Consider the following 22,242-nt stretch of genomic DNA (forward strand, 5'->3'; position numbering starts at 1 on the left):
AGGCAGGGTGGCACATGGGAGGCTGAGGCAGGGGGATGGAGAGTTTGAAGCCAGCCATGGCAACTGAGACCATCTCAAAATAGATTTTAAAATGGTGGGGATGTCAGACTCAGTGGTAGAGCACTTGCCTAGCACATGTGAGGCACTGAGTTCGATCCTCAGCAGCACACAAAAATAAAGATACTGTATCCATATACAACAACAAAATTATTTTTAAAAGTGTGGTGGTGGTGTGGTTCACTGGTAGAGTACCACTGGGTTAAAAAAAAAAAAAAGTAGTTACTGCTGATATATTCTTACCGTGTAAATTCAGTATTTTTAAATGTCTATTACCCAGAACTTACAGAAAAATTAAACATGCCACTGTGTACTCCTTTTCACTCAATTTAGGCTTGCTTTTATGGTTCTTTTAAGCCTACTGGAAGTTGGGAGACCTATGACATTTGGAAGGTTGATTTGATTTTAAAATTTGTCCCCAATTTGTTTTCCCTCCTTTGAGGAGGACTTTTCAAACCATAGGTTTTTGGAAGAAGTTGAGAATGGCACTTGAGGATATTGCTTAGCTCTCTAGTTCTTCTAATTGGGGTATTTTGTGTAAATATCTTTATTCTTTTTCAATGGCAATAAATTCCCAAAATTGAATGACCAAGACTCATACTCATTTTTTGAGAGTAATCACAAATTCTGTTCCATTGGTCAATACCAGGTAACTATAGTGTAAAATTATCTTGAAGCAGATTTGGATGCTTGTGATTTCTGACAATCTTTTGGAGCATTCAAGGTGCCTCAGTGACAAACTAAGAACTTTAACTGTAAGATCTGTCTGAAATCTTTTATGAACCGAATATGAATATCTTCTGCATGCCAGGCACTGTGCTGTTTCATATATAATATTTTGTGTGACATCACCTCAAGTCACTGTTCCATGAGCTAGATGAGCTATGTTAGACAACCACATTTGAATAAAAAAGAAAATGAATAGGAATAAACCTCCACTGGACATATTGAGTACAGACATGACTTTGAGCTCCCTTGAGGAGCAGTAGAAGTTATCTGAAGCATCACGTTACTCTGAGCTGGGCCTTAAGGCTTGAGGAGCATGCAACACAGGTTCTTGGGTGTGCATGTGAATTTCCCTGAAGAAACTGCAAGGTCCCTGGGTGGTTGTCTTAGAGGCATCTGTCAGAGAGCAGCAAAGATGGTTCAAGGGCAGACTGTCTGACTTTGAGGGACATCCCAGATTTACACCTTTTTCTGGCTCATGGTACATCCTAATGGCTCTACCTCCTCACTGTCCCTGCCCTGATGTGGCCCTCATTACCCCCAGCCTCCCTGCCACTTTTCCATCCTTCCCCTACCCTGTACCAGGCTGGAACTTGCAGCTACAGCTAGGCACAGTGGGGCCACACCTGAAATCCCAGCCACTTGGGAGACTAAGGCAGGAGAATTGCAAGTTTGAGACCCTGTCTCAAAAATAAAAAGGACTGGGGATGTAGCTCAGTGGTAGAGCAACCCCAGGGTTCAATCCCCAATACTGCAAAAAGACAAGTCCTTGCTGCCTCCTTGGACCATGACGGCCAGCTTGGGATAGGAATGTTGTCACATTCAGGATCACCAGTAAAGCAAGGCTTGTAGGCCTGGTCATTTGCAGTGGTCCTTGCTGATCAGTATGGAGGGCAATCCCCTCAAGAGGCTGGAGCCACAGGCTGCTGGAGTTTGTTTTGCCCATGCCTGGGAAAGGACTTAAGTCTCTGGATCCGGAACTGCTCTGGGAAACCCAGGCAGTATTCCTGAACTTCAGCTACACTCCTGCCAGGTAGCTTCATATTGGGGAAAGAATTGACACCCCGTTCTAGGAAGGGGCCTTCCTGCCTGGAGGGAAGTGTGCATAGAGGGCTCAGAGTTCCTCATCATGTCTAGAACATGCCCCTCTGCTGCAGAGTCACTTCTTAGTAATTTTCTTTCCCCACCCTTCCTGCATGGAAAAATACCTTGAAGCAGATTTGGATGCTTGTGATTTCTGGACAATCTTTTGGAGCATTCAAGGTGCCTCAGTGACAAACTAAGAACTTTAACTGGAAGATCTGTCTGAAATCTTTTATGAACCGAATATTTATATATTCTGCATGCCAGGCACTGTGCTGTTTCATATATAATATTTTGTGTGACATCATCTCATTAAAACAAAGCTGAGTTGCATGTACAGTTTGCTAGAAGGGGAGCTAAATTGGAGATTGGGTGAAGAGTCCCAACAGAAAGCTTTTTAATCTTGGGGTGAACACCTAGGGGAGGAAAAGAAGCCCTCATTATTCTAGCTTCAGACTCTAAGTAAAGCCATATTAGTTGAACAAAATCATAAGATCTGCATGGGTGATTCTATATTATATACATGGATATCGTGTGTGTATGTGTGTGTGTGTATATATACATAAATATGAGGACAGGAATGAATTGTACAATCCATGTAAGCTGCCATCTTAAACAGCTTGCTTAGCCTTAACACAGGCTTCACACCACTGCACCCAATTCATGTCATCAGAAGCCATATCAGTCCTTCCCTGCTCCACTGGACTCCATCTGCTGTAGATCCCACATTAACTTCTCTAATCCTCACCCAGTCCAATGTCCCTCAATCACAACACTACCACTGCTCTCTTCCCGTTAACAAGATACATTAAAAAAAAAAAAAAAGGGAGATTAGTAAGAAACACATTTTAAAATTGGCTCCGAAAACCAAGGAAAAGCCAGGTGTGGTGGCACATGCCTGTAATCCCAGCAGCTCAGGAGGCTGAGGCAGAAGGATCATGAATTCAAAACCAGCCTCAGCAATTCAGCAAGGCCCTAATCAACTCAGTGAGACCCTGTCTATAAATAAAATACAAAAATAGGGCTGGGGATATGGCTCAGTGGCTAAGCACCCCTGGGTTCAATCCCTGGTACAAAGAAAAAAAGAGAGAAAGAGGGAGGGAGGGAGGAGGAGAGAGAACAGGGAAGCAAGAGAGGGAAAACTCACACTGAGGCTGGGCTGAGACAAGACTGATAAAGTGAGAAGGGACACAGTTATTCCCATCACTTAAGAGTGATATTTATTTGATAGTTAATTGCTAACAGATTGCTCCATCGTTTGTTTTTTTTTTTTTGTTGTTGTTGTTGTTTTTTTCTCCCAGTGAACAGCTAGTTCCATACCTTCCTTCAGGGCCATATAAGTCCTTCTGATAACTCCCAGAGTAACTGCTGGTACTCTTTCCTATAGATGCACACTCCTAGAATTCCTATTCTCATTCTAATACATGATTTCCCCTAATAATGTTCCCCTCCCCTGTATTTTCCCACCTTTAATGATCAACGACTCAGTGACATCAGGAGCATCTTAGCTTCCTTCCTAGGAACCAGCTACAAGAGCCAAATATCCCATCTATCCTGTCTTTTGAAAAAGCCTAACCTGCCTCAAGCTGCTTTATAAGAATATAATTTTTAAAAAAATATTTTAGTTGTAGACAGTTATCTTCATTTATTTTTATGTGGTGCTGAGGATCGAACCCAGTGCCTCACATGTGCTACAGCCTCAGCCCAAGAATATAAACTTTCTTAACAAAGAATGGAAAATATTTTCAGTGCTGAGCAACAAAAAGAAAGAACAACTTTGGGAGACCAAGCAGCCATTCAGCTTGACCTTGTTAGTCGGTGGAATCCAGCCCAGAACCCATCAAGCCCACACCTTCCAGAAGCCTATATGCTGCCACCTTTGTCAAAACCTTTCTGACCAACCCAGGAAGTCCAAAAGAAGAAAGCTGGGCCTCTGAGAAGAGGCTGGATACAGATCAACACTGAGGTTAAGACAAAGGCCCTTAATCAAGATTCACACACATTCATGTTTCCCAAAGATATTTATTACCATTCAAACATTTTCAACAGGGAAAACATAATCCCTAACTTCTGTAGGATCCACTTTGATGGAACCCTCCGTCCAGGAACAAGACTCTGGAGCTCTTTTTTTTTTTTTTTTTTCTTTTTTTGACAAAGGTGAGGGAAGGTTTCAATCTCTGCAAAGGGTGGAGTAATCACTCACCCATTTCATCTGCCAATTTTTGGGCTTACCTGCAAGTTCCACCTCAGAATTTCTCTCAAACCTCTGGTTCCTTTTTGTCTCCAGTCATACTTGCTTATATGGTCTGAAGATGGACACTCCTTCCACCACTGTGGTGGTTGACCAAGACTGCCCACAGCTTTCTAGCCAGAGCCTTCAAGAGAGCTACAACCTACAACCAGGTTTGTTTGACCTCCAGCTGGTTTCCTAGGAGACTTGGCCACTCTTCTGTGCTCTCAAACATTCCCAAGAGCCCAAACACTCCTACTGACTCCAAAGGGAGGAGTAGAAAAAGATCACAGACTCCCAAAGTTTTGGGGTTAAAAATGGACACAGTAAGGCACCCAAACCACACCTTGGTTAAATGCACCAAGAAGGTGGGTGCACCTTCAGACAAAAAGTGACCCAGAGCAGGTCACTTCAAAGACTTATATCCTTACTACTGCAGACTGAACTCCTTTTTAGTGTTAAGCTAATATTCTGCTGCCTCTGCACCTCCCTCTAAATGAGCCTCATATTCTCTTTATATTAACTACCTGGAAGACAGGTCATTTAGCCAGCTGGACTCTTGGAAAGACCTCTGAATATGCCACTGATTCCGGGGCTAAGAGAAGTCCCACTGTCCTTAACCGGTGTGAGTTCTCTGATGACTCATAAGGCGTGAACTCCGAGAGAAGCTTTCTCCACATTCGGAACATTTATAGGGTCTTTCACCTGTATGGGTTCTCAAGTGACGAATCCGATTAGAGCTGTGAGAGAAACTGTCTCCACACTCATGACAGGTATAGGGTTTTTCACCTGTGTGAATTCTCTGGTGCCTGATTAAGTTGGATCTATGAGAAAAGTTTTCCCCACAAAGGGTACATTTATATGGTTTCTCTCCTGTGTGTGTTCTCTGATGTCTGGTGAGGTGCATTCCCTGCCGGAAGCTTTTCCCACAAGTCAAACATTCAAAGAGTTTCTTTTCAGCTCTGTGGGCTCCATGGTTTGTAAGAAAGGTGGCACTGTCACTCATGGCCTCCCCACACTCAGAAAAGGGGTCAAGTCTCTCTTTCTCATGGGTTCTTTCATGAATAACAAGGTGTGAACTCCGAGAAAAACTTTTCCCACACTCAGCACACTTATAGGGTCTCTCTCCGGTGTGGATCCTCTGGTGCCGAAGGAGGTTGGAGCTATGAGCAAAGATCTCCCCACACTCTGGACACTTGTAGGGCTTCTCCCCAGTGTGTGTCCTCTGGTGCCTGTGAAGGTTAGAGTTGCAAGAGAAGCTTTTTCCACAGACGCTGCACTGATAAGGTTTCTCACCTGTATGGGTACGCTGGTGGCGGGTCAGGTGGGTATTTTGACTGAAGCATTTTCCACATTCCAGGCACTTATGGGCCTCCTCTCCTAGGTGTGCTCTATGTAGTGACATAAAGTGTGGATGCCCACCAAAAACTTCGCCACACTCCACACCCATACACAGTTTTTCTGCTGCATGTATTCTCTGGTGCCTAATTAGGTTTGAGTTGTTAGAGAAATTTTTGCCACACAAGGGACATAGATGGAGTTTCTTTGGCTGCAGTTCCTTTGGTCGCACCAGTTCTCTGCAACCTGTGGCTCCAGCTAAGGACTGCTCTGTTCTGTCCTCTGGGGGAGGTTCCCAATGCCCTTCTGCCCTGTCATGAGGTCTTCCCAGCTCTGGACTCCAGGGTACTTCCCCTCTGGCCTGGCCAGGGAACAGCACCTGAGGATGGGTGTTCTCAAGGGAAACAGATGGAGAACTTCCTTCTGGGTTCTCGAATTTCTCTTCCCCTGGTAGAGAAATTAAAGCCAAACCTCTATATTATTTTGACACTGGAGGAAAGAAAACCCCACGTCTCTAACTATCTTTCAGGTCAGAGGCCCTAAAGGGCTAGTTCTACCTCCATTTCCCATCCTCTCCTGTTGAGAGCCACAGCCAAAGAGGCCCCAGCAAAATTCCAGCTGCCAGCTGATGATTGGCTCACAGCGGCCCAGCAACTTCTAGCTGATTGGCTCCTCTCTGGTGATGCTCATTGGGCTGTTTCCCCGCCCTTTCAGACTACAGAGCTGCTCATTGGGGGACTTTTTTTGGCTCCACCCAGGGACCCAGCCAATAGACCTCAAGAGCAGGAGGAGTGGGGGAGGTTGAGAGGCTTGGGAGAAGCCGGTGGTGGCAGTTGGGCTCTGAGGGTTTTTCCTGAGGAGCTGTGTGGTGTGGTGTGTGGTTCTAAAAATAAAGTTTGTTTCTTTTGACAAGTGGCTCCTGAATTGTGCCCAGCCAGACTGCAGCACTCTCCCTATAAGTATAGCACTCTAGAAAAGCATCTGAATAAAGGATAGGGCAGATGCTCAATGAATCAGAGCTCAGAACAGTCTTGGAATTCCCTTCTTAAGGTCTCCACCTCACCTCCAGCGGGGCCTCTTGCTTCTGCCTTCCAGGAGTGGTTGATTTGGAGTGAGGCTAGGATGGGCCAAGTGAGCCTAAGAGTGAGTGCTTCCTCATTTGCCTCACAGGCATGGAAAGTGAGCAGTGGAGACACAGGAAACAATGTATCTCCATGCCAGCAGTAGTCGTAGGCCCTGTACCCAACTTTCATCTATCTTGTGTTCAACCTCAAGATGCCTTGCTGGGTAGATGTTCACCTTCATTTCTTACCTGGAGCTGCACTTCTGGGGCTCACACCCTCCTTGCAACTCTGGACACTGGGATCCCATGGTTTTCCTCCTTGTTCCACCTGGGTTTTGAGGGCTTCCTGACTGGGAATGTGAGATTCTGTTTACAATGAAAAGAAATAGATTGCTATGTCACCACTCTCCTCTACCAAGCAAGGGAAAAAAGATAACCTTATTCCCTGCTCTTAGTGGGGAGATGAATGTTCAACAAGTCTGACATCAATTACTTGGAATACACACACTAAACTATTCCCAGTGGTTACCTCTACAGAAAGAAATTAGAGGAGACTATTTTTTTGTTTGGTTGGTTTTAAGACTTTCAACACACTTGGGATTTTTTTTTTCCCCATGAGAATGTACACTTCTGAAATTAAAACAACAATAAAATTAACATGTTCAGGATGGTTAGCTCATTGAAAAATCACTTTACCGTATCAAAAGAACCTTGACTCTTACATATAAATATGATTTGACTTGAAAACTCCAAGGAGAAAATATGACAATGAGAAAAAGACCCACAGCTCTGAAAGGATGATGAGATTAAAACCCAAATGTGCTATTTCTGTGCTATGCTAAAAAATAAAACCAAAAACCTCACTCCAACTCCAGCAAACATGGACCCAAACAATTTCAATTCCAACAAATTATCTGATTTTTCTCTTCCTAGTTAGCACTCACTAAAGGAGCTTTGTTCAATTTTGGGCAACAGAGCAGTGGAAAAGTGATGAAAAACCTGGAGTTGGTCCCAATGAAAAGAAACAAAAGCCAGTAACAAGCCCTTTGCAGAAATAATGTATCTGAGTCCAAAAAACTATGATTCTTTTATACAAACCTGATAGATGAAAATAAACTGCAGTGATTTCTACTGGCGTGTGCTGCGATATAGCTAATTATACAATTGTGTTTAAGACCTCCTCCAGCTTTATTATAAAAATTTTCATCTTCAAAGGAAAGTTGAGGAAACTGTATAATAATTTTCTGTATATCCTCTTTCTAATCCAACTATCAGTTTGTCATTTCATATGCATCATTTTTAATCTCTGCACAATAGTTCAACACATAGATGCATTATAATTTATGCATTATTTAACCTGCTTTTTTCCCCAAATTTCCACATGGCCCTCCACTTCCCTGCATTTCTATAGACTATAAGGGCTAATAAGCTGCAATGTTGATGCCAGTGCTTTGTCTTTGGAGCCTAGAAATACTAATGGAGGACAGGAAACAAGCAAGCTCTGAAGAATAAGCATCTCAAATTTACAAAGAATTAAGAACGTTGAGCCTCCTTAGCATCCTGGGGGACTGAATATGTGTGATGTGGGCACTGTCATTGGATTTGATTTGTGCTGCCCTTGGAAGTACATTATATTCAAACTTTCTGCCTTAGTAGAGTTCAGCAGTAGAGCTTAGGTCCAGGGCTGTCCATTAGAGTGCCAATTGTCTACTTGGTAGATATCTAACTAATCCTAATGTGGGGAACTTTAGAAAAAGGGAGATCTCCTAAGAATGCTTCTTGGCAAAATTGGAGTACGTGTTCGTGGGGCAAGACCCCGGTTAGAAATGCCACAGTTGTCATCCCTAAGAAAGAAAGTCCTTACCCAAAGAGTCCACATTCTCATAACTCTCCTGCACCGTGTCCCTGGAGAGGACTTTCTTATTAGGATCCTGGTGACCCCACTCCTCCTGGGAGATGTACATGGCCACATCCTCTATGCTTTCAGGCAACTGAAACAGCACAAGATCTCTTTTAGCCCCAAATGCACCAAGAACAATTTGAGTGTAGTCATGAACTAAAGGGGCAAAATTCAGGGGTGCCAAGGACACACAAGGAAGAAAGGTCAAAGAACTATACATGATGGGTAGAGACGAAGAAGGCTTCACATTTGGTTAGGGAGAAAGATCCTCCAAGTGGCCAAAGGACCCCTTCTTATCCCAAAAGGAACACTCCAGGGAAGGAAGGAGGGTGCTGATGGGGGAAACAAGGGGAACTGCCACATCACCTGGGGCCCAGTCATCTCCTTGTCTTCCATGTTCCCTTCAGGAGGAAAGAGAGAAAGCCAGGGAGTAGATAATGCTGAAGGTGATAGAAATCACAATGAGAATGGCATTCCAAAATGTGGGGCAACCCAGAAATCTTGTCAACCCACACATTATTACAAAACAGTTTGTGTTCCAGAACACCCAGACTTTGCTTTTAGGATTGACACTAAACCAAAGGTGGCAACAGGCATAATAAAGTGATATCCAGAATGATGGGGCCAGAGTAAAGGAATGCTAGCAGTCTTCCACACTGTCAGCAGCACTCCAAACCTCCCACACCATTCATCTAGCTCTATACTGCCTGTCCTGCATACAAAAGGGTTCAAAGAGATTCCCCTTCTTTCTCCCACACCCAGCAGAACCCACACCCCACTTCTAGGTCTTTCAAGACACATCCGAGAACCTCCACTTCAGAAATTCCTTTTCCTTGGCACCTGTGCTACATTCTGCTAGTATGGGGCAATCCCAAAGCCCCTCCTCCCTCCCACCTACCCAGATAACTGTTCCTCACCCCTGTCCTTTACAGCCTGGGGGTCCCTTTTAGGGCTGGGGCCTAGCAGCTCCTGCAGCCTTGGGCCAGGGGTTCGCTCAGTCTCCATTGGCTCCAGCTTGAAGCTCGGTGACTCTCCTGCTGTTTCCAGAGGCAAAGGCTCCTCCAAAAGTACTTCTGTTCCCCGCCCTTGGTTTGTGACCTGGGAACCAACCCACATCACTCATCATCACAACAGGGTGACAGAAAGGGACATCACTACAGGATTCTAAGTGCAGGTCTTCAACAGAGAATTACAGAAGATTCCCTTTGGACTTGGCAAAAGAAGGCAGTTTACACTAAAGGCATGTGCATCCCTTGTACATCAGTGAAATTGGGAAGGGAAGACTAAAGGAGGGAAGGACAGTGTCCGTTCCCACTGTACATCTTCCCCACATTCTTTATTCACGTGGCTCCTTCTGTTCTCCTTCACCTTTTCTACTTGCCCTATTTCTCACTACTGGATAAGCTAAACTTTGATGGGGGTAGTGGCAGTGACCTCAGAGCCTCAAGGCCAAATTGTTTTTCAATTAACAGACATCCAGCTCTGCAGGACAACACTCTGTCCACCCTAATAGAACAAGAACTAATGGGTACTAGACATTAATAAGCTGGGACTGTAGTTCAGTGGTAGAGCACCCTCCTCACGGGTGAGGCACTGGGTTTGATCCTCAGCACCACATAAAAATAAATAGAGATACTGTGTCCATCAACAACTAAAAAATAAGTAATAATAATAAATAATACGCTGGTAGCCATCAGCGTCATCAAAACTTTACATGCCACTCCTCCTGTTACCCTCAAAATGGCCCCCAAAAGTATTTTATCAGGGGGCAAACTGAGGCCCAAAGAGATCAAATAACTTGCTAAATTCGCAAAGCTAGTAAACAGCAGAGTGAGGATTTGAACGATGGCACTCTAACAAACTACTGCCAAGGCACTGCCTTCGTGTGGTAAAAGGGTACTTTTCACTGCTCACCATGTTCATAGGGGGGAATTCTTAAGAATGAATGTTCCGGACTAAACCACAAAAACCCCTCTTTCCCATGTAAGGTCTACCCAGAGCAACCAAGTAAATTTGGGGAACTAGGCAAACGAGATGTCCCAGTCCTCGGGGCCAAACCGGGGATAAAACAGCCCTTTCTCTCACCTGTTGCCTCAGTCTCCCGAGCTCTCTCTGCATATCCTCCACAAGGGTCACTGCCTCTTCGCCGCTCTCCGGATGCAGCTCCTGCACCCTGCTCTGGATCTCTTGGGGCAGGATAGTCAGGAACTGTTCCAGCACCAGTAGCTCCAGGATCTGCTCCTTGGTGCGCATCTCTGGCCGCAGCCAGCCATGGCAAAGCTCCTGGAGCCGGCTGAGCGCTTCCCGAGGACCAGCGGCCTCTTGGAAGCGGAATCGTCGGAAGCGGAGATGGGAGGCCTCTTGGCTGGGCCCTGGGTCAGGCGGGGGTAGCTCCTGGCTCCAGGCGCAGTCTTCCTCCAATTTCACTATCAGCAGCCCTTCGCGTTCCTGAGAGCCCGGGACCGACGCCATCGCGGTTCCCCCAGAACGTCTTGGCCCCGAAACCAGCTATGCCTGCCTTGGACGGCGCCGGGTGCAAGGATAAATGGCGTGGGCAGAAGCCAAGGGGCTGGGGTCTCCGAATCCTGGCGGAGGCCCCCAGCTTGACCTCAGCGGGTCCGGAGCTCCACCGCTTTTCTCCCCTCACACACCCACGCAGACTGAGTCCTCTGCTCCCACGCCGGAAGTTTCAGCGCGCGAGTTATACGTCACAATCCAACGGCCCCTCCTCGAGCCGAAGCACGGGTCATGTTTTGCATACTCTAGTGTCCATTGGGTCAAGTCTCGCACAGACTTAGCACTGACCAATAGAAAATAAAGATTCGCCCGCGGAGGCGGGATGAGTTAGGGGCCAATTGGGGACGGGAAGCTGGGCCACCTGACGAGTCCGGGAGATCTCCGTAGTTGGGCCCGGAGTGGGCGGGGCTGCGAGTTGGAAGCGGGGAAGCCGGAGGTGGGTGTGGCCGGCGAGTGACTTGGGTCAGGTTTCCCCAGCAAAGTTTGTCGAAATGTAAATCCTCGAGCCACGCTTGATCTAGAAACAAGCTAGGTCAGGGCGGGACCCAGGAATCTGAGTCGTTAACAAGCGCCCCGGGATATCTTTTCCCAACGAGTCCCCAGCTTCCTGGGCTGCTCTCGGCCGCCGGGGGTCACCACCCTTTTGGGCGCGCAGCAGCCAGCGCGGAGCCTACCGGGAGATGCAGTCCGTGGCGCAGCACCACTACTGCGCCTGCGCGGACTGGGGGCGCGCTGCCGTAGGTAGTGGATACATTCAGAGTCTGACTGTGCTGCGGGGCGGCCTAGAGGAACGCTGGGCGTCCGGCCCGCGCTCCAAGCTGCTCACCGCACACCCGGCTTTTTTAGCCTTTTGCCCAGGGTCACCCCCGCTAGCCTGCTCGGGCTGCCCTGAGTAAAAGGTGCTGGGGGCTGCGGAGCATAGGGTTTGTGTGGAAGAGTACTGAGAATTTTGCTTTGTTTCGTTTCAGGTGACTATAGTTCCACAAACTGTCATGATAAATGCCTACCCAGAGGCCACATAGCACACGAGCACGTACAAGTCCATTTCAGGAAAACCTTGTTGAGACTTGTGACCTGAGTCCCTTAGGCCATTTCGATGTTTTTAGACAGTTTCTATTTAAGATGACTATAAATTCCAATCTCGAAACCACTACTCTCTGGCATTTACTACGTGGTCTCAAGCAATTTATTTAATCTCACCAAGCCAGTTCTCTTTTCTGTTTTGAGGGTGTAATGTTATGCCCAACTCATAAATGGATTAAACTAGCTAAGGTAAGCAGAATGCATAGAACATTGCCTGGCTCATAGTCTGAGTATGAATTCAGTATATTATTAGGCACTAGTAAAACAGAATAAATTCCTGAAGGCTCATCAAATCTCACAAAAAGGCCACTTTATACTGAAGGCCTTAGGTTCAATTCCAGAACCAAAAAGTTAATTAAACTTAATAAAGTCACTTAAATAACTATTGCAGAATATTTGGTGTAGAAATGTTGGCAGAATTACACATACCTTGATAGTAAGAATGATTTCTACCTAAGTTCCCTTTGATTTTAGGCTATTAATGGGTACTTACAGGTGGATGAACTTTTAGGGTTATTACCATTAATATTCCTCCTCCATTTCTTTCAAATGGCCTACCTATATGCCAAAGATAGAGTAGCTAGTGTTTGGGAATAGGATTATGAGCAAGCAGATCTATTTAAAAGGGTTCATCTGGGTGGGGGGTCTTTAACCTGAGATCAGGAAAATCTTAGAATCTACTGTTCCAATAGAATGTTTTGGGATGGTGACTACTGGATACTTAAAATGGAGTTGCTAAGTTTTACCAAGTGGCTACCACATTAGCACAGTTCTAGAGGATGGGTTTGGTGATTTTGGAAACCTTTTGATATTCTTTGCAAAATAGCATGTGTATGTCTGTTTTCCAGGAAGTGTGTCTGTTACTATCCAGTTCTCAAATCCACTAAAGTATTAAGAAGTGTAAATTTATGGATCAAGGACCTAGACATTAGACCAGAGACCCTGCACCTACTACCAGAAAGTATAGGCCCAACTTTCCTTCATGTCAGCTTAGGAACCAAATTCCTCAACAAGATCCCTTAAAGTGCAAGAAGTAATATCAAGAATCAATAAGTGGAGCAGGGTGCAGTGGCTCATTCCTGTAATCCCAGCAGCTTGGGAGGCTGAGGGAGGAGGATTTCGAGTTCAGTGCCAGCCTCAGCAATTTAGCAAGGCCCTAAGCAACTCAGTGAGACCCTGTCTATAAATAAAATACAAAAAAGGGTGGGTTTTGCAGGTAAATGGATGGAGTTGGAGAATATTGTGGTAAGTGAAGTAAGCCAATCCCCAAAATCCAAAAGCCAAATGTTTTCTCTGATAAATGGATGATGATCCATAATGGGGGTGAGGGGAGCATGAGAGGAATGGAGAAACTTTGGATAGGGCAAAGGGGAAGGAGAGGAAGGGAAGTGGGTATGATGAGATGGTACCTGTATGAAGATACGAATGGTGTGACTCTACTTTTGTACAACCAGAAAAATGAAAAGTTGTGCTCCATTTGTGTACTATGAGTTGAAATGCATTCTGCTGTCATGTATAACAAATTAGAACAAATAAATAAATAATTTTTTAAAAAGGGCTTGGGATGTTGCTCAGTAATTGAGTGCCCATAAGATCAATCCCTGGTGCAAAAAAAAAAAAAAATCAATAAATGGGATCCTATTGAACTAAAAATCTTCTTCACAGCAAAGGAAATAATCAAAAGTATGAAGACAGAACCTACAGAATGAGAGAAAATCTTTGTCATCTGCACTTCTTATAAAGTATTAATCCCCAGGATATATAAAGAACTCAAAAACCTAACACCCAAAACCAAATAATCTAATCAATAAATGGGCAAAAGAACTGAACAGGTACTTCACTGAAGAAAAAATACAATCAGTCAACAAATATATGAAAAAATGTTCAACATTTCTAGCAATTAGAGAATTGCAAATTAAAACTACACTGTGGTTTCATTTCATTCCAGTCAGAATGGCAATTATCAATAAATGTTGATGAGGATGTGGGGGAAATGTAATCTCATACATTGCTAATGGGGCTGCAAATTGGTGCAACCACTACGGAAAGCAGATTCCTCAGAAAATCTGGAACGGAACCACCATTTGACCCAGTTATCCCACTTCTTGGTATATACCCAAAGGACTTAAAACCAGCATACTATAGTGATGCAGCCAAATAAATGTTATAGCAGCTCAATTTACAATAGCTAAACTATGGAACCAACCTAGGTGCCCTTTAAGAATGGATTAAATGTGGTATATATACACAATGGAATATTACTTAGCTATAAAGAAGAATGAAATTATGGCATATGCCAATAAATGAATGGAACTGGAGACTATCATGCTAAGTAAAATAAGCCAATCCCAAAAAACCAAAAGCAGAATGTTCTCTCTGATATGCAGATGCTAACTCATAATTGAGGTGGTGGGAAATAGAAGTTAATTGGGCTAGACAAAGCAGAATGAAGGGAAGGGAGAAGGGATGGGGATGGGAAAGACAGTAGAATGAATTGGACATAACTTTCTTGTGTTCATATATGAATATACAACCAATGTAACTCAACATCACATACAACCACAAGAATGGGAAGTTGTACTCCATGTATGTATAATGTGTCAAAATATACTCTACTATCATGTATATCTAAAAAGAACAAACTTAAAAAGAAATGCTGGGCTAGGGTTGTAGCTCAGTGGTGGAGTACTTGCGTAGCATGTGTGAGGCACTGGGTGTAATCCTCAGCACCACATAAAAACAAATAAATAAAAGAATGTTTGGAGACTATTTCCTTTTAAAAAAATTGACCAAGACTGCTAAAGAGGTATATTTATTTTTTTTAAAGTGCTACTTTAGTGCTTTGGTAAAAAGTATGCTCTCATAATCACACATTCTACCTTTTTATATTTTGTTTCCTCACCTGTAAGTGGCTCCTGTTACAGAGAAAAATTTGGATCTCAGACAAAGAACTCCTGCCACTCCTGGTTTTAGATCACAGGGGTACTGGACTCTAGGAATGCTTTCAGGCTTTGCCTAGGTCTTACAGATTCCCTGACTCTCAGGGGGTCAGTTGTCTGTACCTGGTTTTCAGAGTGACATCTGTTCAATGTTAAGACTTTGAAGTCAGCTCTGTGGGTCATGAGCATTCTGAAACACCACTCTTCCTTCTTATATTAAGATCCCCTGGTTCTCCAGTCTTCAGTCACTCCAAGCCTTTGTTACTTACCACTCTCCACCAGTTTGTTTCTTTCCATTTTTAGATGTCTTCAGCTTTCCTTTAATCTATGATTTAAGTTTTCTCTTACATATACCACATTACTCTTATTTAAAATATTTTTAGTTGTAGATGGACACAATACATTTATTTTTTTTTATGTGGTGCTGAGGATTGAACTCACATAAGCTAGGCAAGTGCTCTACCCATGAACTACAACCCCAGCCCACTCAACTTTGAAATCTAGCATTTGAAATGTATTTTGTTATTAATCTAGTTATTTCATTTGAAATGCATTTTGTTACTAATGAAAACAAAATTTCTTCTTCTCCATGAAAATATAAGGCATCTTGCTTCACTTCCTATATTTTGATAAAATACTCTGGAATTTATATTTTCCTTTGGATTAACATTAACCAAATTATCTTGCTAATATTGTTTGGTAATGTTAATATTTAAATAGTTTCCTCTATTTTGATCTTAAGTCACTATTGCCAACCCATATTTTATTAGAGACAGTAAACTTTCTCTGAGAAGAGGAGGAAGAGGAAGAAACATGAAAAGAAGATGCAAATGATAACCTGAAGGAAGTGATAGGTTGCAACAGGAGAGCTAACTGGATGAAATTCTACTAGTGGTCTTTGGACTGAGAGAAACAGGTAAGGTTTTTTTTTTTTTTATCAAGATAATCCACTTCTAGACTTCAACTAAAACAAGCACATAAAGACTGTTTTGTTGCTTATCAGCCAACTCAGTTCAGAACCTAATTTTAAAAAAATCTCTTCAAGTAATAAGGGTAAATAGTTTCATAACTTTACTTTAGTGCTGGTGATGGAACCCAGGGTCTCACACATTAGACAAGTGCTCTATACTGCTCTCGTAATGACCACGTTTACCTTTCCTCTCTTAGGATTTCTTAGAGTGAAAAGATTTGGGATTCTCTTCAGGAGATTCTGTTTTCCCTTTAGTTAGACAATGCACATCTTTATTTTTCCCCTCACTTTATTTCTTCTTGAAGAGCGTGACATATGCTATTCAGTTTTCTTCTCTCAGGTTTTGAGATCAAGAGAGAAAATTAAGATTCTTCAACGCAGAAAAAACTGGGGACTGTGCACTGTTGCTTTAGAGGGGAATGCTCTTCATAGTCCCATTTTACACAAAAGACTATTAAAACATTTGGGGAATCAGGAAAATCCCCTGACTTAACAAAGATTGCTTCTCTCCTTTATAGGGAGAGAAGCCTCAGAACTCCAACTAGAAGAACTTCTCAAGCTTAGAATTCCCCATAAGAAAAATAGTTCAGAATAGAGACCTCACCAGTGCCCTCAAGGTAGAAAATCTGTTGATAAGAAGCTGTAACTTATTGAGCACCAGAAGATTCATTCAGGAGAGAAAACTTACAAGCACCCTGGCTGTGGAAAAAGTTTCCTTTGTTAAGACCTTTATAGACACCAATATCCCTACACAGGTAAGACAACCTAAGAATTTCTATATTCTATGGAAAGCAATTTGGAAATGTGTCTTCTCTCCTTTTTATAATTTTTATTAGTTATTGACGGACCTTTATTCATTTGTTTGTTTACATGTGGTGCTGAGAATCAAACCCAGTGTCTCACACGTGCTAGGCAAGCAATTTACCACTGAGCCACAACCCCAGCCCAATGTCTTCTCCCCTTTAGTCAAGGAGTTCCCTATCTGAGGGGGAAAATGAAATAGAAATCAAAAAATTAAAATCTTCACATATGCACACACTTAGCTTTCAGTGGGCTCCCCACCATCATAATAATAAAGCATAAATTTCTCAAGCTGGAAAGGTCTTCACAACATGGCCTTAAAGTGTGGCAATGAGTACTGCATTAACTCCTTCTTGCACCCCAAGTCAGCATCACTTTAGTCTGTGTTCCCATGGTGCTTTGTTTATATCTTGCTTTTGACACTAAACATCATGGTTCATTTGGATTGCAATCAGACTCCAACCTGCATCCTCTCCTGCCCTTCCAATGTACACACATCAGCAACTCACATGAATGGATTTTTCACAAGGTAGAGAACATCTATAATTCATCTCTTCACCCTAAAATGCCTTGCGTATAGTAAATATTTAAAATTAATATTTACAAAATCGAAGAAAGATATCAAATAGATCTTGGAAACCATGAACATAGAACACTGCATAGATAATTCTAGATATATTCCTGATCACTTTTAAAAAGTGCAAACATCAGTACCCACCTCATAAAGTAGTATAAGTATAAAGAGTAAATGAGGGTGCTAGGGGCACAGCTCAGTAGTAAAATACTTGACTGGCATGCACAAGACCCTAGGTTCAATCCCCAGTAAAACACACACACACACACACACACACTAACTGAAATATATTTAAATGCAGGTCTTAAACATAATAAACTTTCAAAAATTGGTATATTTTTATTCTTTGATGTTTGATGTTTTTTTAAAAAAAAGCATGCTATGTAACTTTAGTTACATCCTTAAATTATTTTATGTAATATTCTCCTATTTCAAAATAGTTTATTATTGCAGTTCTTAATTTTATTTCTTCTTTGATCCCCATTGCCCTAATAATAAAGCATAAACTCCTCCATAAGGCTATAAAGTCTTGCTTGTATTAGAGAATTGTTCAACTGGTCCAGATGTTGAAGAAATTTTTCCTTATAGATGTTTTTTTACTGCATTCACTAGAAAATGAGGTTCATTCTGCTTCTGTTTTGAAAAGTTAGTTCATATTTCCTTGTAGACTTATATTTGACAAAACTTATTAAGTATCCTAGACACAAATAAGATGAGAAAATTATCCCCCCCACACCTAAATTCCCCCTCTCTAGAGGGTTTTGTTGGTTGTGCATCCTATTAATCTCTTCAGATGTGCTTAACATGTATAAATTATATGTATGTATCAGCCTATGCATATTTTCCATATTTAAAAAAAAGTAACAGTGTGCCTGTGATATCTATCTAGGCCCAATCAAGGACTTTCTTACTCTTAACCAACTGTGCAATATGCAGTGTGGATGAATCATGGTTGTACTGACCATTCCATGCTGATGTGTATTTAGATTGTTTCTATATCTTTTGCTCTAATAACCAACACTTCCGTGAACACCTCAGATACGCATACTAGTGTTCATTTGGTAATTTCTTTAGGATAGAGTACTAGAAATGAAAAAACTAAACCAGAATGCATATACATTTTCAAGTTTGAATAATATTGCCAAATTGCCTTCCAAAAAAGCTTCACAACTTTAACTCCTACCATAGGATACTAAAGTGCCTGTATCCCCACATGCTCATGAAAGCTATGTTTATCAACCTTATTAATTTGTGCCAATTCCATGGGTAAAAAATTATATCTCCTTGCTATTGAGATTTCATTTCTCTGATTACTTGGAGACTTAGCATCTTTTAATACCTAATGGCATTTTGTGTTTCTATTGTGAATCGCCTGTTTATGTCCTCTGAACATTTTTAAAAAATAGAGTGCTTTACTAATTTGTTTTTGTGGTACTGGGGATCAAATTCAAGGCCTTGTGCATTCTAGACAAGAATTCTACCACTGAGCTACATCCCCAGCCCTTTTTATTTTTTATTTTGAGACAGGGTCTCAAATTGCCAAGATTGGCCTTGAACTTGCAATCCTCCTGCCTCAGCCTCTTAAGTCACTGGGATTATAGGCCTTTGCCTCCACGTCCACCTAGAAATATCTTCCACACTGCAATATCATTAAAAAAAATTTACACATTACACTTTCTATTTCTTTAATAATTTTAGTCAACTTTTTTGTACATGGTGAGACAGAAGTGTGTATATTCCAGAAGGATTCTCAGCAGTCCCAAAACCATTTATAAATTTGGCTTCCTTTTCCCCTGGGCTTTTAAATATCATCTTTGGTATAAGATAAATCCATTCACACATATTTTATGGATGCTTTTGTTTCCATTTACCTGTATATCCATTCTTATAAACGCACCACTTTTAACTACTGTATTTTTGCAGTATGTTACATCTGGTATGATACTTTACCCCACCATTGATCTTTTTCACAATTTTTTTGGTTATGAATTTAGGGTCAATTTGTTAAATCTTATTTTTAAAAATCTTGTTAGGATTTTAACTTGGGTTGCAAAGATTTGTTGATTATTTTAGGAATGCTTGATATATTTATGATACTGGCTCTTCCATCCAGGACTATGATATATTTCTTCAATGGTTTGGGACTTCTTTTATTCTGTAATGCTATGTGCTTTTCTTTCCATAAGTCTTGTGAATTTCGTATTGATTTATTTCTAGTTATGGGTTTTGCTGCTATTGTGCATAGAATCCTCCTTTTAAAAGTTTGTTTCCTAGTTACTCCAATCAATTTTCCAAATGCCTACAACCAGCCCTCAAAACCAGCTTCTCTCAGAACTAGTCAATACTGTCTGCATCTAGAAACATGCCGTGTCCCAGGACCAGGCAAGTAGGCTTTGCTGTTCTTAAAGATCCAGTAAGTAAAGCAATTAAACAGCAGTGCTGTGGGAGGCCATCTGGCACGTGATTCGAGTTACCTCCCTGGCTGAGCAAGAGGCGCCTAGACACATCTTTGTGTCCAGAGCTTTCCCCAGCCTTCTCAGGTCCGAGGGCTTGTCCGCGTGGAGGCCTGCCTGGCCACAACCCCTGAAGACCCAGTCGTCTCACCTGACCTTGGGACACTGCCCCCCCTTAATCTTGATTGGATGGGATTTTTCCCCAGTATTTTTTGTTCCCCAATAAAAGTCCACTCCCTGGCGTGTTCTCTCTCTCTCTGGCCTCTTCAGTAAACCTCGCTACTCTAATAGGTAGCTTGAGGCTGGAGGTAGGAGAAGCCGTCCTGGAGCTGGTTTAAAGGTAATTAGAGTTTGTCTCTTTAATTCAAACTCCCTTTTTGGATTTGTCACGGAGCTGAACCTTCATTTATGAAGCCTGTGCTGGCAGGGGGGGGCTAAACAGTGTCTCTTTTGGTTTTAACATATTAGGGGGTGGGGTCCTATGGCTAGAAACCCCTAAGTAGTCCTGGGAGTCCATGAACTCTCCAAGCTAGTATTAAAAATTTCAGCTGCAGCTGCACCGGCCCTTTCCTGGGAAAAACCATTATGTCTACAGTTAAAAGCGTTTTAAAAGATTGCTCAAAAAGAATTATGAAAGAAAATTTAAGCATCTCTGCTCTAGGGTTCCCAGGGGCAGAGTTTGAGAACCCTTGCTTTCTCATCCTGTTTTCTGTTTGGGAGAACACTGCGGGGCTGTTGTTGAGTTTCATGATCCATTTGTTTTCACAGTTCTTGTCATATCTGGACATCACTGTTTACCTCTTTATGGTTAATGCTTCTCTCCACCCTACCAGATAAACGCCGTGGGGCCAGGATCTTGCGTGGCGCGTCCGTCCTCCGCTGGGTGCTCGGCCAAGGAAGGAGGGTGCTTACGGCTGGAGTCCTTTGGGGGCCTGTGGGCTCCGACAGCCCGGGAAGTCCCTCTCCGCGAACCCTCCCAACCAATGCCAAGCTCCCTCCACTTCGGCCCGGGATACAAGCGCTGCGAGGCGGCTCTAGAAAGCAGCAGCTACTGGCTATCTAGCCTGTCAATCAGGTCTAGGTCTGCGCCCCTGGAGAGAAGTAGTTCTGCGTCGCCAGCGCAGGTGCTGCGCGGACCAGGCGAGTTCTGGTCCATTCGCACCGCCAGCTTGCTTTCCGCCCCGCTGGGCAGGAGATGCCCGGGCCTCCCCTTTCCTAAAGGAGCGGGGCATGGACCATGCGTGGGGTGGGTCTTGCTTGTCTGGGCTGACGCCTGCTCAGGAGGTGCAGGCGGGGGCATCTCAGGGCTGGGTTCTGTGCCAGCCCACGGACTCCGAGGGCCAAGGCAGGGACTACTCCCCAGAGGTCAGGCACTTTTGTTAATGTTTTCTAAACTCTTGAATCAACCCGTTTGACAGAAAACGGAAGCTCAAAGGAGCCAGTTACCCAGCTCACGTCACGCAGCTCCTAAATCTTTTTTCCTACCACTTTGGGCAGCTTCCAGACCCATAAACAAGCAGTTTCGAAACAGGATGATGCGTGGCAATGACCGAAGCACAGGACAGGGAGAAGCATCTTAAAGGACAGGGTTAAGTAGAGGAACCTCAAAGGAAGAGAGCAATTGGGTTTTTTTTTCTTTTTCTGCCTCCTTCACTGAACTGGAAGCCCTTTAGGTGTCAGAGACTGTATGCCCAAAACCTGGCTGGAGTGGTCCCTATAAGTATCGGTAGGAAAAAGTTATTATAAAATTCTGAAACAGTAAGTTGAATGAGTAAAATGAACACTCAGTCTCTACCTAGATGTAACAATCAGAATAAGTCATATAAAGTGTATAGCACTTTATAAAGCCCCTTGCTTGACGTTATCATTGCAAGAGAACCCTCATTTGATGAAAGTGTAGGGGGGTACATATTCCAAGTCCAGTTACTGCAGCCCCTCAGCAGGGTCAGGCCCACCGGCAGCACCTGCTTTGGGAGGCTAGCTTCCTGCCCCTCCATCTATCCTTCTCAGGTTTTAGATTGTCCCTTGGGAAGTGCAATTACTAACATGTTTCTCAGGTGAGAAGAGTCCTTGGTGGAAGACCTGGGTTGGGATAAGTAGGAGAGCTGGACAGAGATGAGAATGAGATCAATGAAAGCTCCCTGTTGCCTTCAGGTTTTAACAGGGACTCCTTAAGGTAGCATAAAAGATCCTTTATATGATCCTCCCAAAAGAAATGGTTTCACAATACCTCTTTACATCCCTCGTATCTAATCCAAACCATCCACATCATGTCAGCTCCATCTTCAGGATTATCCAGAATCTGACTCCTGCTACCAGGCTGGTTAAAGGTCCTACAACCCCTGTCTTACACTATGGCAGCAGGTTGCTTTTTCCTCTCTCTGTTCCATCTTTTCTCCTCTACTGTCTCTTCTTCCTACAGAGTGAGAGCTTTTCTTTTAAACATGTCAAATCATGTCACTGCTAGTGAAACTCTTCAGTGTTCCTTCATCTGAGAGGAGAAGCCAA

General features: G+C 43.1%; 1 protein-coding gene across 2 annotated transcripts; it reads right to left on the reverse strand.

Annotated features, from left to right (window-relative positions):
• Positions 1 to 3,868: 3,868 nt before the first annotated feature.
• Positions 3,869 to 11,082, reverse strand: Znf263 (zinc finger protein 263). Of its 2 annotated transcripts, XM_027940626.2 has the most exons (6): positions 10,483 to 11,082; positions 9,315 to 9,495; positions 8,764 to 8,837; positions 8,362 to 8,488; positions 6,747 to 6,863; positions 3,869 to 5,881 (listed from the first exon to the last, which is right to left on the reverse strand). In XM_027940626.2, the coding sequence occupies exons 1-6, from the start codon at positions 10,867 to 10,869 to the stop codon at positions 4,713 to 4,715; spliced, it is 2,055 nt and encodes a 684-aa protein (XP_027796427.2). In that variant the 5' UTR covers positions 10,870 to 11,082; the 3' UTR covers positions 3,869 to 4,712. The 2 variants fall into 2 exon arrangements, with proteins under 2 accessions (XP_027796427.2, XP_027796430.2); XM_027940629.2 differs by lacking the exons at positions 8,764 to 8,837; positions 9,315 to 9,495.
• Positions 11,083 to 22,242: the final 11,160 nt, after the last annotated feature.

Source organism: Marmota flaviventris, chromosome 19 (assembly GCF_047511675.1).
Source record: "Marmota flaviventris isolate mMarFla1 chromosome 19, mMarFla1.hap1, whole genome shotgun sequence".
Classification (NCBI taxonomy): Eukaryota; Metazoa; Chordata; class Mammalia; order Rodentia; family Sciuridae; genus Marmota; species Marmota flaviventris.

Excerpts from the sequence above, each read along its gene's own strand:
- Znf263 (XM_027940626.2), bottom strand. The coding sequence starts at position 10,869 with ATGGCGTCGGTCCCGGGCTCTCAGGAACGCGAAGGGCTGCTGATAGTG. Across the intron at positions 8,489-8,763 it reads AGGAGATGACTGGGCCCCAG|TTGCCTGAAAGCATAGAGGA; the intron begins GTGATGTGGCAG and ends GTGCTGTTTCAG. Across the intron at positions 5,882-6,746 it reads CCCCAGAAGTGCAGCTCCAG|GGGAAGAGAAATTCGAGAAC; the intron begins GTAAGAAATGAA and ends TTTCTCTACCAG.